The 19312-nt window shown below is 37.3% G+C and overlaps 1 protein-coding gene across 3 annotated transcripts in view; it reads left to right on the forward strand.

The window, feature by feature from the left end:
• The window catches only part of PHKA1 (phosphorylase kinase regulatory subunit alpha 1), a 132624-nt gene that overhangs the window by 102140 nt on the left and 11172 nt on the right, over window positions 1-19312 (forward strand). For 2 of the 3 annotated variants that reach the window (XM_081221587.1, XM_081221589.1), the window contains 10 exons: window positions 2-178; window positions 1764-1855; window positions 2441-2580; window positions 11370-11526; window positions 12001-12080; window positions 13292-13370; window positions 13511-13640; window positions 16143-16244; window positions 17131-17246; window positions 17376-17423. In XM_081221587.1, coding sequence (XP_081077713.1) covers window positions 2-178; window positions 1764-1855; window positions 2441-2580; window positions 11370-11526; window positions 12001-12080; window positions 13292-13370; window positions 13511-13640; window positions 16143-16244; window positions 17131-17246; window positions 17376-17423 — 1121 coding nt within the window. The remainder of the gene's footprint in view (window position 1; window positions 179-1763; window positions 1856-2440; window positions 2581-11369; window positions 11527-12000; window positions 12081-13291; window positions 13371-13510; window positions 13641-16142; window positions 16245-17130; window positions 17247-17375; window positions 17424-19312) is intronic. The other variant, XM_081221588.1, reaches the window with a different exon arrangement.

Below are 19312 nucleotides of genomic sequence, written 5' to 3' on the forward strand. Positions count from 1 at the left end.
GCTCGCTGTGGTGATGAAGTTGCTCGTTATTTAGATCACCTTTTGGTGCACACTGCTCCCCATCCTAAAGTAGCCCTTACCTCACAGAAGAGAGGGCTAAATCGCTTCCGAGCTGCTGTGCAGGCAACCTGCGATTTAATGTCCTTGATGACCAAGGCCAAGGAGCTGCATGTACAGAGTGAGTAATGCCATGACTCACTGGAGTCAGGAACAGGATGACATGAAGCCCAGGATGGGGGTGGGGTGTTTATTACAGTGTAGGCAGGAACTTTGTTTTGTTCACTGCTTTATCCTAGCATCTCAGACAGCACCTAGAACATATTAGATGCTCAAATATTTGTAAAATTAATGAATTTTTACAATTAAAAATGGGTAATTAATGGGTATAGTTTTGCTATAGATAGTGCTGTGTAGTCTGGTTTAACCAGTTACATAGCAAGAAGAGACAGAACAAGAGACATGGAGCATATTCAATTTTAACATCAAAGTATTATAATGTGGAAAGGATTTTTTCTTCCTTTGGAAAAGTTACTAATTTGGAAGTAATTTTATTTAAAGAGAAAGCATTGCAGACTATTACAAGATAACCTTGTAATGGAAAGGGAGATATTCTCCCTTAAGTAAGCTAAATCTGGTTCCTTAGGCCAGCTGTAACTTATACAGTCAGTTGTTCCAGCAGTGTAGAGCTGTATTTGTCAACTACAGTATCATTCTTCAACAGCTTTACCATTCTTCTCCCCAAGACTGCTATCCTCCCTCAGTAGTATTCACAGTGGAGGATGTCTTCTACCACACATTGCCAGGAGTAGTCATGGTTCCTAAGAGTGTTCAGGACCTGTATGATAGCTGCATATGAAGGGACAGAAGGGCTCCTTGGCCACACCTAGAGGACCTAAATGTTAATATTTCACAGATGATGAGAATGATTGAGATGCATGATCTTACTGTCTAAAATTTTGTTGACCATTACTAACCAAAGATATTAAACATGATCATTGGGGAATCATTTAACAGTTAGAAAAGGGAAAAGCTTAGCATACATAGCCTTTGCATATGCTTCCTTGACAAAGGGCTTATGCAAAGACATCAGCTTTATTAAGTTATACTTCTTGATTGTGAGTCAGGAAACTTGAGCTTAATTCCCAGCTCTGCTACTTACTTGCTTGAACAGTTATCTGAACTCTGTATCTCTCTTTCTGTATCTGTAAAATGGCAAAAATGACAAGAGAGTCTCTCCTTAGAGGTTATGGTAAGTGTTTCAACAATGAACTGTAAGTAAAAATCTTAGGAATATCCCAAAGTTTGTCAGCCACTACATTTTTTGATTCCCTAGATAGGATCATCCGTTTATCTGTTCTCAAGCAATTCCAACTGCTAGCAGCCAGATAGTCTTCTGGGAGAGTCCAGAAAATATAAAATGTAACTGGGTTCTTTCTGTTATATGTGGTATTCTATTAAAGTATCAGTGATAGCACCATTGTGGTATTGATTACGTTCGTAGAATTTAATATCTTATATGTCCAGGTGATGCTATAATTCTAGATATTCCATTCAAAATATGTTTATTGATTGATTGGTTGAATATCCTTTGATTTATCTGACCTTCATATTTCTTTTCTTTGCTATTACCAAGAAAGGGTCAACTTCTCATTCTTGTTCTATAAAGAACCAACCCATATGTAACTTCATTGTTGAGGTCAACTGTGCATTTTTGTTAATCTCTTAATTATCTAAGCTTTTCCATAAATATCAACCTCTTGCAGATGTACACATGTATCTTCCTACAAAGATATTTCAGGCTTCCCGGCCTTCACTCAACTTACTTGACTTACTTCATGCACCACAAGAGGACCAGGTAAATTTGCACAGGAGGTATTTCTATCAGCTTTTCGCAAAACTGCCATTCTTACAGAAAATAATAGAACTAGCCATTATGGTTTCTACTAGTAACTGGTGGTAGGCAAAATGCCACCATTGTGAAGATATATGTCCTTTTTAGTTCACTTTTTTTTTTTTTTTTTTTTTTTTTGCTGTACGCGGGCCTCTCACTGCTGTGGCCTCTCCCGTTGCGGAGCACAGGCTCCGGACACACAGGCTCCGCAGCCATGGCTCGCGGGCCCAGCCGCTCCGCGGCATGTGGGATCTTCCGGGATAGGGGCACGAACCCGTGTCCCCCGCATCGGCAGGCGGACTCTCAACCACTGCGCCACCAGGGAAGCCCTTTAGTTCACTTTTTAAATGGGCAAGTTTTTCTAGTCAGGCTTAAGAAAACTAGATTGCTGTATCATACATTCTGAAGGTGTCATTGTTTTTGCTTCACTTTTTCTCAAAATTTAGGAAACTCTTATGGAAAAGGTTTAGAAAGTGAAAAGATCAACACTCTAGGGCATTATTTAAGGTGAGCACTTGTGGATTTTTTTTGTCTTTTCTCAAACTAAAGGTTCCCTCTGTTCGTGTGGAAATACATCTTCCTAGAGACCCGTCTGGGGAAGTGGACTTCAAAGCACTGGTTTTACAGTTGAAGGAGACCTCCAGCTTACAGGAGCAAGCTGATATCCTCTACATGCTATATACTATGAAGTAAGTGATGGATATTATCAATCTACTTTCATGATCATATAGAAAAGGAAGTATAGCATAGTAAATATAGCACTGCTCTGGAGTCTCACTGATGTGGATTTGAATAGTTTTGCAACCTACCCACTGTGTAACTTTAAAGTCTCAGTTGTCCTCATTTATAAAATTTGGATTATACCTACCTCATAGAATTGTTTTAAAGATTAAAACAAGATAAAATATCTGCAGTCTCTAATACAATGCCTGGTACATAGTAAGTGACTAATAACATAAACATTATTATCATTATTATGGTTATTTTAAGCCTCCATTATTTGGTAAAATCTATAGATAAATAAATTTTTAACTCAAAAGAAGTAAGAATATGGAGGCTTACAGGAAAAGGAAGTAGCATTAGTGAGTGTTTGCTATGTGTCAGGCACCCTCTGCTAGGTACATTTTATCTAGGTACCTTGAACTCCTCTCTCCTGTCCCCCAAATTCCCCTACAAAATTACCTGTTCTTCCTCACTTATTCATGTTGTCAGCACCCTGAAGAGGCAGGATGGACCCCCGCCCTCCCCTAATTTGTTTTGGATGTCAAGACTGATGATGCCACACACATACCAGAAGGGTGTGGGTCCTTAAAAAGCAGGGAAAGAGGCTGGATTTGGAATTTTATTATGATTAGGAGGTGAGGCTGGGATGAGGGTTCATTCTCAATGGCACCAAAAGAGGGAACACTCAGACTTTTTTATCAACTTGACCAGGAGTTGGCTGGAAAGGAAAGGGGAATGGTAGGACTTGAAAGTAGTCAGCAGTCAAATATCAAAAATGGAGTCGCGAAAAAAAAAAATGAAGTCTATTCTATGAAATTCTCCATCTCTGTTGTTGGAATCAACACCTACCTAATCATCAAGCCTTCTCCCTATATCCAGTTAATCACCAAGTCTGTCCAGTTTTACCTCTAAATATTTATCTTCTGCATCTCTAATATTGCTGCCTTCATTCAGGCCTATGTCTCTCCCTAGGACTATTGCTACAGTTTCCTAACAAATCTTTCTACTTCAGTCTAGTTTTCCTCAAATGCACGCTCAACAGAGGAGGGAGAGTAACTTTGATGATATTGCCGAAATGCCCAGGCTTACACAAAAGTAGAGAGAATAGTGTGATGAACACTTTTGGACCCATCTCCCAGCCTGAACAACTAAAAACTCATGGTTAATCTTGTCACATCTATATTCTCATTCTCTCTTCCTCCTGTATTATTTTGAAGAGGATACACCAAACATTTTATCATTTTATTCCTAAATATTTCAGTATTATTTCTAAACGACTAAAACCTAACCACAATGGGACTTCTGGTTCTGGACAAGATAGAGTAAATGCATTTCTCTCTGTTCCTCCTGCTAGGTACAGGAGGACATTATTTATAAAACAAACATAACAAGATGTTGAAAGGTGGAGAGAAGGCGGCAGACTGGCTAAGGACCTCATGATTCGAGGACTGAGAGGGTGCTGACGTCCTCCGGTTTTCTTTGTTGCCTCACTGGGTGCTGGAGAAGCCAGCAGCCTGAAAAGGCCAGTCAGTGGGCACAGACAACAAAAGCCCTAAGGAAAACCCATTCTTCCCAGACAAAGGGCTAGGAAAGAGGCACTCTAGCAACACAGACAACTTTTAAACAATAACCACTCTATTCCAGCCAAGCACCAGAGAAAAGTCTGTGGTGCTACCCCTGTCAACAAAGGCTGAGTGGAAAGCCCAGACTTCTGCTCTCACCAAGGCAGGCACTGCTCCACCTTTCTCACTGCCAGGGGAGTGTCAAAGAAGGCTAGGTAGGGATCTGGGACTTTCATCCCCTCTAGGTGGTAATGAAGTCCCCTTGGCCTGACTCCAGAGCCTATGCCATTTCCATCCAATTATGGTGTTTAATGAGTAAGTAAAAAAGGAAGCTGAAAAGCCCGCCAGCACTAAAGTCAAAGTTTTACACATCCAATTTTATTTAAGATAGCCCAAACATATTTTAAGCCATTTAGGGCCTGCCTGCTTTGCATCCTCCTCAAAACTCAACCTGCATCTGCTAGCAAGAGATAAGCCCTGGGCCATGAGTGTCCCAAACCATTGCTGCCATTCAGAGCTTTCTAACCTAGAGCCTCCCCACAGTGCTACTGAGGGACTACACCTAGACCTGTAACCCCCCTCCTCCCCTCTTCCCTGGGAGTTCCCTTGCCCTCCTCCTGTTATGGATGGTAGAACTTGTGCCTTATATAAGCCTCCTGACAGTCTGATGCTGTGAGGGACTTCGCCTCTCATACAACCCTTTCCAAGTGCCAACTGTTAAAGCTTGTTATGTGCTACTACCAAGAAAAAGACATGGGTTTTATTACTCCGATACCTTTATTCCTTTCCTTTTTCCTTTAGGATAAGGCTGTCTGTTCAAAAAGTATCAGTTGAATACTTATGTGCCAGGCACAATGCTAAATGCAGAGTAATGAAAAGATAGAGAAGGTGAGAAGAGATAAGGGTTAAGGGCAGAATGACTAATGAATGTAGCTTGAATGAAAACTGAAGATTCAGCAGGGTCATTGGGATAGGCAAGCAAAGGCTTGAAACACTCATGCTTTCCTACCAATTCAGATGGTCCATGGTTGACTGCCAACTCTTCCACTCCTAACGCATGAGTTTTCTTCATCTAATCCTGTACATACTAACTTCACCATAACATCTGATCAAAACCTATAATCTCACTAGAACTAGTTACTCTAGTATCAAACCACTTGAGTAGATTGTTTGATATGCTGCATGGTTTTTAATACACTTGGAATTCTGCCCAATATCCCTTGTGGATTTGACTAGAAACTGGGAGGTGGGGTTTCCTATGTCTATTGACTAGTATTCTTTCTGTGAGTTGTCTGTTCATAACCATTGTTTGCTCTCCATTGGGTTATTTATATTTTTCTTATAGTAGTAGTATATATTACTATTTTGTTTGTTATATTTGTTGCAGATATTTTGTCCAAGGAATTTGTGTTTTAACTTTGTTCATATGCTTTTCTCTAAGCAAAAGTTTCATTTTTTTAAAAAATATTTATTTATTTACTTATTTGGCTGCACCGGGTCTTAGTTGCGGCACACAACATCTTCGGTGTGGAATGGGGGATTATTAGTTGTGGTACGTGGGATCTTTAGTTGCAGCATGTGGTGTCTAGTTCCCTGACCAGGGATCGAACCCTGGCCCACTGCATTGGGAGCGTGGAGTCTTAACCGCTGGACCACCAGGGAAGTCCCAAAAGTTTTGTTTTATATAGTCTTTCCTTTTTTGGCTTCTGAGTTTCTTATCATGCATGGGGAGAACCTTCTCCCCTCCCAGAATTTAAAAATATTTTAAATACCTTTAAGAATTTTAAAAAATTTAAGTCCTTAATCTACTCAGAATTCATTTTTATATGTCTTCTTACTCAACATATGTCTAAAGTCAAATTCAGTCTTTACCAGAAACCTACTACTGCCTAACACTTTTCATGGTATTATTATTCTTTCAGTCACCCAGACTTGAAATTGTGTCAACATCTTCAAGTCCTTCTCGTCCCCTGCCTCCCCCTACCACATCACCACCACTGCTGTTGGGAATCAGTGACCAAACCTATATCCTCTATAATCTAACTTTCGACCTTTATCTACCATTCCTCCCCCATGACAATGTGAATACTGCTACCAAAACAGCCTGCTACTTATCACATCCAAAACAAAGCCTGTACATGACCACCTTCAGACCTTGGTTCATGTTTTTTCCTCTGTCTGGACTACTCTCCCTTTACCACATCCCATCTCTCCTCGTTTGAATTCTAGCTATCCACCAGGGCCTGGATCATCTGTCACCTCCATGAAACTTTCTCTGATCCCTAGGAATAAAAAGGATCTTCCCTGATTATGAGATCTCATAACATTTATTCTCATATTATTTATTTTTATTTTGACCATTTCAAACTTAGAGAAAAGTTGTAAGGATAGTACAAAAAAAAGTTCTGAGAAAACCTTAATTCAAAAAATAATGTACCACAATGTTCATTGCAGCTCTGTTTACAATAACCAGGACATGGAAGCAACCTAAGTGTCTATCAACAGATGAATGGGTAAAGAAGACGTGGCACATATATACAATGGAATATTAGCCATAAAAAGAAACAAAATTGAGTTATTTGTAGTGAGGTGGATGGACCTAGATTCTGTCATACAGAGTGAAGTAAGTCAGAAAGAGAAAAACAAATACCGTATGCTAACACATACATATGGAGTCTAAAAAAAAGAAAAAAAAAAGGTCATGAAGAGCCTAGGGGCAGGATGGGAATAAAGACACAGACCTACTGGAGGATGGACTTGAGGATATGGGGAGGGGGAAGGGTAAGCTGTGACAAAGTGAGAGAGTGGAATGGACATATATACACTACCAAACTTAAAATAGATAGCTAGTGGGAAGCAGCCACATAGCACAGGGAGATCAGCTCGGTGCTTTGTGACCACCTAGAGGGGTGGGATAGGGAGGGTGATGCAAGAGGGAAGAGATATCAGCACATATGTACATGTATAACTGATTCACTTTGTTATAAAGCAGAAACTAACACACCATTGTAAGGCAATTATACTCCAATAATGATGTTTAAAAAATAATAAAATTAAATTACAAATTAAAAATGAAAAAAGTTCTGGATATCCTTCACCCAGATCCCACAGATATTCACACTGAGCTTTAATATCTCTCTCTCTCTCCCCCGTCCCTGCCTCCCTCCCTCCCTGTCTCCTTCTTCATCATCATCTCATCATCACCATCACCACACACACATTTTTTTTCTGAACCATTTGACAGTATGTGGCAAATATGATCCCCTTCTACCCCCAGACACTTCAGTGTGTATTCCCTAAAGACTAGGAATTCTCTTATATAAGCACAGTATAATTGCCAAAATCAGAAAATTGATGTCAATATAATACTGTTATCTAATCTACAGACCTTATCGAGATTTGTTGGTTGTCCCAATAATGTCTTTATAGCAAAAGAAAATCTAAATGATGCATTTCATTTAGTTCTTATGGGTCCCTCATCTCTTTTAATCTGGAACAGTTCCTAAGTCTTTATTTTTAATGTTATTGACATTTTTGAAGGATACAGACCAGTTGTTTTGCAGAATATCCCTAAATTTTGGTTTATCTGATGTTGCCTCATAATTAAATTCAGGTTATGCATTTTGGGCAAGAATACTACTGAAGTGATGCTGAGTTCTTCTCAGTGTATCCTATCAGGGGGCACAGAGTATTGATGAGTCCCATTTCTGGTAACTTTGACCACTTGGTTAAGGTAGTATCTTCCACGTTCCTCTGCTGTAAAGTTACTATGTTATACTTCAAAATTAAAATGTATCTTGTAGAGATGTACTTTGAGACTGTGAAAATATCCTCTTACTCTTCAGACTTTCATTCACTGTTTCTTGAATCCATTGATTCGTATAGTATAATGTAGTATAGATTTAGTTTTATTATATTAAACATTTATATTATATATAATTTAATATATTGAATAGATAACACATTATCATGGCTCAAACATTTTAAAGTACAAAAGGATACAGTGAAGGGGTAAAAAGTCTTTCTCCCACCTCTGTTCCCCAGATACCTGGTTCCCCTCCTCATAGGCAGTCAATGCTATTGATTTTTTGTGTATCCATCCAGGGACATTTTATGCATATATAGGTATATACAGATATATATGTGTTTACTTTTATACCTGTTTACCCAAATGGTAGATTGAACACCTTTTCTTAAATTTAAAAGCCATTGGTACTTATTTTGCCAGATGTTCTTTTGTTGTTTTTTATTTTCTTATCTATTTGTTGGAATTCTTTTTTTTTAACCTCTTAATCTCCCTCACCTATTTCTCTCCTCCCCCCACTCCCCTCTCCTCTGGCAACCATGTTTGTTCTCTGTGTCTATGATATTATTTCTGCTTTGTTATGTTTGTTCATTTGTTTTGTTTTTTAGATTCTATATATAAGTGAAGTCATACGATATTTATCTTTCTCTGTCCGACTCATTTCACTTAACATAATATCCTCTAGGTCCACCATCCATGTTATTGAAAATGGCAAGATTTCATTCCTTTTTATTGCAGAGTAATATTCCATTGTGTGTGTATGTATGTGTGTATATGTATATGTGTATGTGTGTATGTGTGTGTATATATATATATCGCATCTTTATCCATTCATATTAATGGGCATTTAGTTGCTTCCGTATCTTGGCTATCATAAATAATGCTGCAGTGAACAGAGCTGTGCATATATCTTTTCAAATTAGTGTTTTCGTTTTCTTCAGATAGATACCCAGAAGTGGAATTGCTGGATCATATGGTAGTTCTATTTTTAAGGGCTTTGTTTTTGCCTTTTTTGAAAATTTTATTGAAGTATAGTTGATTTACAGTGTCATGTTAGTTCAGGTGTACAGCACAGTGATTCAGTTTTATATATATATATATATATATATGTATTCTTTTTCAGGTTCTTTTCCCTTATAGGTTAGTACAAAATATTGAGTATAGTTCCCTGTGCTATATAGTAGGTCCTTGTTGGTATTTCTAAGTTTTTGAGGAATCTCCATACTGTTTTCCATAGTGACTGCACCAATTTACATTCCCACCAACAGTGCATGAGGGTTCCTTTTTCTCCACATCCTCACAAACACTTGGTATTTCTTATCTTTTTGATGATGGCCATTCTGACAGGTGTGAGGTGATACCTCATTGTGGTTTTGATTCGCATATCCTTGATGATTAGTGATATTGAGTATCTTTTCATGTGCCTATTAGCCATTTGTATGTCTTCTCTGGAAAAATGTCTATTCAGATTCTCTGACCATTTTCAATCAGATTGTTTATTTTTTTTTGATGTGAATTGTATGAGTTGTCTATTTTGGATATTAACCCTTCATTGGATATATCATTTGCAATTGTCTTATCCTATTCAGTAGGCAGCCTTTTTGTTTTGATGACAGTTTCCTTCTCTGTGCAAAAACTTTTAGTTTGAGGTAGTCTCATTTGCTTATTTTTGCTTTTGTTTCCCCACACCTGAGGAGACATATCCAAAAACATATTGCTAAGACCAGTGTCAAAGAGTATACTGTCTATGTTTTCTTCTAGAATTGTTATAGTTTCAGGTCTTACATTTAAGTCTTTAATCCATTTTGACTGTGTTTTTATATATGGTGTGGGAAAGTAGTCCAGTTTGATTCTTTTGCATGTAGCTGTCCAGTTTTCCCAGCACTATTTATTGAAAAGGCTGTCTTTTCCCCATTGTATATTCTTGTCTCCTTTGTTGAACATTAATTAAACATATAATTGTGGGTTCATTTCTGAGCTCTCTATTCTGTTCCATTGGACTGTGTGTCTGCTTTTGTGCTGGTTCCATACTGCTTTGAAGACTGCAGCTTTATAGCATAGTCTGAAGACAGGGAGCATGATTCCTCCAGCCTTTTCTTCTTTCTCAAAATTGTTTTGGCCATTCAGTGTCTTTTGTGTTTCCATACAAATTTTAGAATGATTTGTTCTAGTTCTGTGAAAAATGCCATTGGTATTTTGATAGGGATCGCATTGAATCTGTAGATTGTCTTGGGTGGTATGGTCACCTTAGCAATGTTAATTCTTCCAATCCATGAGCACAGTATGTCTTTTCATTTGCTTATGTCACCTTCAATTTCTTTTATCAATGTCTTATAGTTTTCTGAGTACAGGTCTTTTACCTCCTTAGTTAGATTTATTCCTAGGTATTTTATTCTTTTTGATTTGATATTAAATGAGATTGTTCTTAATTTCTCTTTCTGATAGTTTATTGTCAGTGTATAGAAATGCAGCAAATTTCTGTATATTAATTTTGTATCCTGTGACTTTTCTGAATTCATTGATGAGTTCTAGTAGTTTTTTGGTAGAATTCTTTATACATTAGGAAAATTGGCCTATGAATTGCAAATATTTTTCTCAGTTTGTAATTTGTCCTATGACTTTGCTTATAGTGCTTTTTGCAATAAGAGTTTTGTATATTTATATATAAATGTATAGATCTTTCTTTTATGGCTTTTGGTGTATAGTTCACAGTTTAAAAGTCCTTGACTCTGAAATTATAAAATAGTTCTCCCATATCTCTTTTAGTACTTTAACATTTAAATTTGATACATTTGGAATTTTGGTGTACAGTGTGAGGCATGGATTCAGTGTTTTTTCCAGATGGCTACTTGATTGTCTTAACATCATTTAATAAATAATCTACCTTTTATCATCTATTAAATTCCCAATTTCATAGCACTTCATATATCTTTTATGGTACTTCACAGTTGACTTGTGTTATAGGAACTTTTACGACAATAATGTATATGATGTGTGTGTGTGTGTGTGTGTGTGTGTGTGTGTATCTTTTAAAAATAAGCACACATTCTTCTTACTTCTTCATTAGTTCCCTAAGTGTAGCATACTTTCTGAACTTTCAGTAGTTAAATTAAGTCTTTGACACTAATTTCAGCTACTTTGAAGCCCATTAAGAGGGTAAAAGAATACATTTTGTCAAAACACAACTGAAACTAAGACTTATTCTTGTCTAGGTATTCGGCTTTCAGTACTGACTTAAAAATACTTTTACGAGAATTCGTAGTAAATAACATTCATTTCCTAATGAGAGAGACCTATCAAAAACAGGCATATTCACTATGACACAAACAAAATATTGTTGCCTGTAGCTTTATTTATAATTAATGTAGACCTGCCTTTAACATTCCAGAGGACCTGACTGGGACACTGGATTGTATGATGAAGGGAGTGCAACAGTCAGAGAGCTGCTTATTGAGCTCTATAGCAAAGTTGGAGAAATTCGTCACTGGGGCCTGATCCGATACATCTCTGGAATCTTAAGGAAGAAGGTGGAAACACTCGATGAGGTACTATAAATTCTTCTTGAATTTATACCAAATCTAAATGGAGGTGCTTTTTAAAAATTGGTTTCTGCCGTTGTTTTTTAACGCAGTCACCACAGCATCTAACCACTTAAGATGTTGTTTTTCCCACATAACATTTCTGATTATCAGGTAGCTTTTTTTGTTTATGAATGTCAAATATATAATACTGAAGCATATAAACTGTAGACTTATAGAGGTGTTATAAACTATGAGAATTCTAGGTCTTAAGAATGAATGTATACTAGGCTAAAAGTTCCTACCTTTTAGGAGATAAAAATACTTCATTGTTCCTTCCTAGAAATCCCTCTTTTCTGATCTTCATCGCATTTCCTGAGGAAAAGATTGATGTGTCATTAAGTTAAGGGAGAGCAAAGGTTTCTAGGCTGAAAAGAGAAAATTTCGTGGAAATGTGAGGTGTTATGGGAAGGATGATACTATTATACTATTTATTCCTAGGTCTGCACAGACCTTCTCTCCCACCAGAAACATTTGACAGTGGGACTCCCTCCAGAACCTCGAGAGAAGACCATCTCTGCGTTAGTATGGTTTCTGTTTGGGTTTGATCAAGCTTCTCTGAGACTTTAAGGAGCTGTGTGGACTGACTGCAATTCTCTTGTCCTAATCTATAAGTGTACAATAATGTCCTACGTGTGTGAGCTTCTATCAGGGACAGTCGACGTGAGAATGTTGGTAGTGATAGGACATGAGTAAATGAAAGAGAAGGCTCACAGGGAGTAGTACTCAAATGTATTTTGCTCTTTTGGGGTTTTTTTGTTCTTTTGTTTTTACTTATTGGCTTTACCAAACATTTTATTCAAAAAACAAACAAACAGGGCAACTGGAATTAGCCCCCACAAAAAATCAGCTATACTCTAGACTTTGTTCCAGGCCTCTCTCCTTGGCTTATAGATGGCTGTTTTTTCCTTATGTCTCTTCACATTTCTTCTCTCTCTGTGTGTCTCTGTGTCCAAATTTCTCACTTATAAAAGACACCAGTCATATTAGATTAGGGCCCACCCAATTACCTCACTTTAGCTTACCTCTGTAAAGACCCCATCTCCAAATAAGGTCACACTCTGAGATAGTAGGGATTAGGATTTCAACATAGGAACTTAGAGGGAACACAGTTCAATCCATAACACCTTACTCCTGGCAAACAGAACCTTTTATTACAAATCAGATCAATTTTGTGGCTACTGTGGGCAATCCAAAAGAAGATGGCATGCCCCATGCCCCCAGAGTGCTTAGTATCAACAGGAGAGGCAGAAGTGTAGGAGGGTGTGTGTGTGTGTGTGTGTGTGTGTGTGTGTGTGTAAACTGATGAAACTATAAAAAATCAGTATAACTCTATAAGGTGTGATTGTAAAGTAATAAAATGTCTTCCACAAGGCACAGCTTAGATTTAGTTTATTACTTTTTAGCCATAATAGTTACTCGTCAAATGTTAAGAATTAACCATGAAAGACTGGTCTGGAAGGACATAATGGGGTGAGTTTTAAATACAATTTGGAAGGAGAAGGGCAATCCAGGCTTAGAGACGGGAGAGCAGAGCTCTCCTGAGTTGATATGGTCCAGAGTGCTTTGGGGAGGCAGTGAACTTTGAAGACTGAAAGAACCAGAATGCTACCAGTAATGATGAGATGTTGAGACACTGACTTGGACTTGGGAGGAGCTTTTTTATTTTCTCAATAAATTTAGCTTTAAGTAGTTGCAGAATTTTGTCTTTCTTCACTGTCCTCTTCCTTAGACCTCTGCCCTATGAAGAACTCACTCAGCTGATAGATGAAGCCAGTGAAGGGGACATGAGCATTTCAGTTCTTACACAGGTGAGCAGAATTATAAAGCCTAATCTGGTGATTGATATTTAAAAGTTTGTTTTCAATTGATCTGGCAATTTCTGAAGACCACAAAATAAGCCTTCTGAGATCTAGGGCATAATTTTTGTCTGTATTCTTTCCATGCACAGGAAATCATGGTATATCTAGCCATGTATATGCGAACTCAGCCTGGCCTCTTTGCTGAAATGTTTCGACTTCGAATTGGTCTGATCATACAAGTTATGGCAACAGAACTGGCCCACTCGCTTCGATGCTCAGGTATTCAATTAAGTAACTGTTTGAGGCAGAATTCACTTTTAATAGAGTTCTATTGAGTTTTGAATCAGGAGGGAAAGGAAGCTAAAAGATTTTTAGCAGTAGCTCAGAAGCTGCATATAGCAGTCTTGTTCCCATGTTAGTCAGTCTCTATACAAGTCAAGGGACTGCTATGACAAATTTATATATTAGTTGTCAGCTTCAAAATTCCACCTCCTAGGGACTCTGCACTCCCAATTACATTCCTACTAACTCCTAGAGTGATCCGAGGCATACATCAAACTAAGTGTGATAGACTGGGTTCGATTCTGATTCAGGCATGGCCACTTCTGGCTGTCAGATTGAGTCACCACATCAGTTTGATTATAGTGTCAGTATTCTGTCTAGTCAACATCAGGATCAAATAAAGGAAGGCAATATTTCTATTCATATTTATCTGACAGGACTCTTTTTGATATTAGCTATAGGTATATTTGGCAAGGTAGCAGTTTTAGTTAGAAGAATAGATGAGGCCTTTGGAAGCTGTAGCACAGAATTACGGGAAGACCCCATGGCATGACTATTTTTTCCTTCGGTATTTGATTTCAACAAGAATGGCAAAGTAACAGATAGGGATTGAATACAAAGATAAAATCACAGTTGCAAAACTCAATTTTAGCCATTGTTTCAGTTAAATTTCCCCAAAAGGCTTTTAATTGAGCTGTTAGCAAGTAGCTAAATTTATTGGTTTGAATCTAACCTAAATTACATGAGATAATGTATATTTAAATAACCCTTTAAAGGAATAAAGCTAATGATTATTTTATACCTACCATATGCCAGACACTGTACTTTTTGCTTTATATTTACATATATTATCTCATTTAATCCTTACAACAACCAACTGGAGAAGGTATTTTTATCTCACTTTTACTGATTGTAAAAGGAATTGAAACTCAACAAACTATTGGATGTAAAATAGGCTCAAGGATGTGTTGTACAACACAGGGAATATAGCCAATATTTTGTAATAACTGTAAATGGAAAGTAACCTTTAAAATTGTATAAAAATTTTAAATTATTTAAATAAAGCTAATGAGCAATTTTTAAAAAATGAAACTCAGAAAGGTTAATGACTTGCCCAAAGTTACATAACTGGTAAATAGTGAAATTTGAGTCCAAGTCTGCCTGATTCCAAATGATTGCCAGTTCAGCACATTGTTATAAGATTACATGCATATATATATATTTTTCTCAAGCTTTGGTAGCAAGTGATGTTTTATGAGAGTCTGATTATTCAGTAATAAACCTCAAGAAGTGATAAATCCTCAAACATTCTTCACTTTTCCTTAATTGCCCATTACAGATTTTTTTTTCCTGTGGATTCATCAAACCATGGCTATTTATTTCTTCTAGGATAAAGTCAAGATCCCTGGGTCTGATATTCAAGACCCTCAACAGTCTGGCCTCTACCTCCCAGTTCAACAGTACTTCCCACTAATTTTATCAGTCCCCATCCTTGGAGATTGCTGTCTCCTCTTATTTCCAAAGCATTTATTGTCTATACCTCTCATTTGACACTTAGTATAGCCATGCCATGTTTTACTGTTGTTTATCTTGTTTACATGTCCAGTCTCTCCCAAATAGTTGGTCAGCCTCACAAGGTCAAGTGCCATGTCATACCTCTTTGTACTAACATTGCTTAAAATCATGACCTACATGTAGTAAACTCATAATAGGTGTCTGATGTTGATGAACAAATTCAAGTTATCTTCTCAATATTCTTCATAATTTCATAGATTCATATCTATTCTCTTTTTAAATCCCCATGTTTCCAGATAGAGAGAAGTTTTGATTATTTTAGCCCATCTTCGTAGATACAATCATTGCTTTCTCTGACTGGTTTCCAGTTCCACTGTGCTCCTTTCATTCTTCCCACTTTCAAATAAAGATTCTGAGTATCCTAATGATGTGGAAGAGGGGTGAAGAAGAAATCAAGGGCCTAGTTAATCCATAAACTGGATAATCAGTCCTTAAATTATTAAGAATCTGTTGGAGGATGAATGCCTAGGCAGTATGGTGCTGGAAATTTATTTTCTTTAACATCTTTATTGGAGTATAATTGCTTTACAATGTTGTGTTAGTTTCTGCTGTATAACAAAGTGAATCAGTTATATGTATACATATATCCGCATATCCCCTCCATCTCGTGTCTCCCTCCCACCCTCCCTATCCCACCCCTCTAAGTGGTCACAAAGCACCGAGCTGATCTCCCTGTGCTATGCGGCTGCTTCCCATTAGCTATCTGTTTTACATTCGGTACTGTATATATGTCAATGCTACTCTCTCACTTCGTCCCAGCTTACCCTTCCCTCTCCCCGTGTCCTCAAGTCCATTCTCTATGTCTGCGTTTTTTCTTCCAATCAAGTGACTCAGAAATTCTAAGCAAGAAAGGAAATAGAGAAAAAATAGGGTGAGTGGCAGGTCAATTAGAAATCCCTCTGTTCTAACATTTCTGCTGAGTAGCTGAGGAAGCCACAGATGGCCTGATGAATCTCAGTCCTTCAGCCATGAAGAACCTCCTGCATCACATTCTCAGTGGCAAGGAGTTTGGCGTGGAACGAAGCGGTAAGGTTGAATCACTGCATTTCTATTTCAGAATGTTTGTTTTAAATGTCTCATTGATTTTAAAGTGTTTTGCTTTTATCAGAGGAACTTTTCTCCCAAATAAATAGGACCCCAGTGTATGAAAGTTAAAACCAAAGCTGTCTTCTGGAACAAGATTTGGAAACCACTGTGTGTCTTTTTTTCCCTTAAATGATATGTCAGTTAAGTAGATTACTAGCATATTTTGTTTTGGACTGTTTTATACATTCCCTTACATTATCTTAAGACTACTTTAGGACAACTAGCAACCTGTATCATCTGAAACTTTCTTGTATTCCAGTTGGCAATAATTCAGTAGCACTTATAGTGGGGTGTGTGTGTGTGTGTGTAGCTGCTACAGTGCACCTGATATATCCTTTCACTTTTAAATTCAAATACGTTTAGGGGTCTATCACAAATTAACCTTACACCTGCACTTGGTGGTTTGGTAGTGGTGCTTGATATCAAGTACCTAAAACATCAGAGCAAATGAAAACTTATCTCTCATGCTTAACTTTTAGACTTAGAATAAATAAATATATAATGTCAGATGGATGGATACTAGACCTTAGAGTGTTATAAAGCAGTGTTCCTCAGGCCTTACTGTTCATAAGAATCACCTGGGTATCTTGCTAAACTGCAGGCTTTAATTCTAGAGTTGGGCCTAAAATTCTAACAAGCTTCTAGGTGAAGCTAATGCTGCAGGCCTGTGTACCACACTTTGAATAGCAAGGTTTAGTTGGTTGTTTGGTTTTATTATTATTAACATAAAAGGAGGACATACATCTAAGTCTTTTAAATGTGATGGAGAAAAAAATTTGAACCTGATTATCCTCCCTCTTTCTCTTTAATCGGTCATGCTATATAGTTCGTCCCACTGATTCACGTATCAGCCCTGCTATTTCTATCCATGAGATTGGTGCTGTTGGAGCAACCAAACCAGAACGAACTGGGATTATGCAGTTAAAAAGTGAGATAAAGCAGGTAAGATACTACTTGGGAACTGAGCTGGGATACTTTCATATTTAAGAACATTCTTTTGGACTCAGACTTTGTTAAGATCATGTATTTTGTTTCGTATTCTGAGTTTAATTTGAGCCATTTGTTTTTCAGGTGGACTTACGTAGACTGTCTATCTCAACTGAGAGTCAGCTGAAGCAAGTAGGGATCCTTTAACATAGATTAACCTGCCTTTAGTTCTATAAAACATGCATGAGCTTATGGCTTTTTTACAAATAAGATAAGCCACAGAGTAGCTTGTTTGATTCTCCTTTTAGCAATCTTTCTGCAGATAGCTTTCGTTTTTCTGGGCCAAACTATCTTGCTGATTTTAAGAGGAAAGTAACTTGTTTCTGATAGCAAGAAATTGAAACCTTGAATTCCTCTTGTTAGGATTAATACATAATTTTGGAATTAATTTTATGAAAGTAGACTTACATTTCTTACTTTTAAGAACCAGACTAGGTAAGGGCTTTTCTAAACATCTATTTTCAGTTATTGTCCAGAAATTAGATTTTTATCATTGTCATGATAGAGGTATATGAAAGGTGTTGTGAACACATAGAGGGAAAACATATAAATCAATCTGGGAGTTGGTGGGAGTCACTGAACATCATACTGTAGGCTGTTACTAATTTTTTCCTTGAAGATGAGAATAGATGAGTTATAAATAATTAACACAAACTTCCACAGTGTTTTTCAAAACTCTGGGAAATGGTGTGATTTCAAAGTCTTTTAATGAAAAGCTTAAAACTACTCCTTCTACTTTCAAAACAGACTTATGCTAGCTTACGATATTAAAACACGTCCAGAAGAGGAAAGGCAAAATGGAAATTTTGCTTGTTTGTGTGCTTGAGTGTCTGTTTGTTTTAGGAGTCAGAAACTATTTAGGAAAATAAAGAGCCAATGCTTGATGTTTAATTTGAAGTAAACTTAATTTAGATATACTTATCAGATACTCTTTTACGTTTATATTATGCAAATACAAGACCAGAATGAAATAAGAAAGGGCCTTGTGATAGAAAAGTGTTCACTTTACAGGATTTTTCCTAGACAATTTGGATAATCTGAACATTTTCCTATCTGAAAGATTAAAGAACTACATTTCATACTGAAGAGTTGAAGTGATGTTCCTGGTAAACAGTTCTTGTTTTGGTTGAGAGTGATTGGCTAAATACTTCATGGTCGTTTATAGTCACAGAGTATTACTTACAAGTTCATTATATATTTAGAACTTGAAGTCCATGTTCCCAGCTAGATTAGTATGATATTAAGGACTTGACCTACCCACCCAGCTATATCATATAATTTTTTTTACACATACACTACCTATAGGACTTTAAGAAAGCCAAAATCATTAGGACTGTAATTTAGAGGATTGAGAGCTCTAAATTTTCATTACTTTCTTTCTTCTAAATACTGATTTCCACCCTCACCTGCCTGTCTGGTATTTTGTATTGTTCTAAGCCCTTTTCTCTGCCACTCACCAATGCCCTCTTTTCTGATTATAGAAAAAATACTTGTAAAGGTAGTTTTATTTATTTTACCCTTTTCCATGACTTTTAGAGTCAGGCTATTTCATCAGCTTTTTTAATGGCAACATGCTGGCTAGTTACTTGAATAGTCTGTAATTTTAATCTACTAATAACTTTTAAAAACACATAATGTTTTCCTTGCCTCATCCCTTTTAAAAATTTATTTTCTCAAATATTTTTCATAGCCCAATGGTGGTCATCCCCTGGGTGTAGATTTGATGTCACTGTTTTTTCTGGTAACTGCTGTTATCTTGTATTATATGACAATCTGATTGACTGAAAAAAAAAATGAATCGGGCTTCCCTGATGGTGCAGTGGTTGAGAGTCCGCCTGCCGATGCAGGGGACACGGGTTCGTGCCCCGGTCTGGGAAGATCCCACATGCCGCGGAGCGGCTGGGCCCGTGAGCCATGGCCACTGAGCCTGTGCTCTGCAACGGGAGAGGCCACAACAGTGAGAGGCCCGCGTACCGCAAAAGAAAAAAAAAGAATCAAAAAGTAAAATTTATACTTATAAA

The sequence above is a fragment of the Mesoplodon bidens genome, assembly GCF_964165515.1.
Source record: "Mesoplodon bidens genome assembly, chromosome: X".
NCBI classification, from domain to species: domain Eukaryota; kingdom Metazoa; phylum Chordata; class Mammalia; order Artiodactyla; family Ziphiidae; genus Mesoplodon; species Mesoplodon bidens.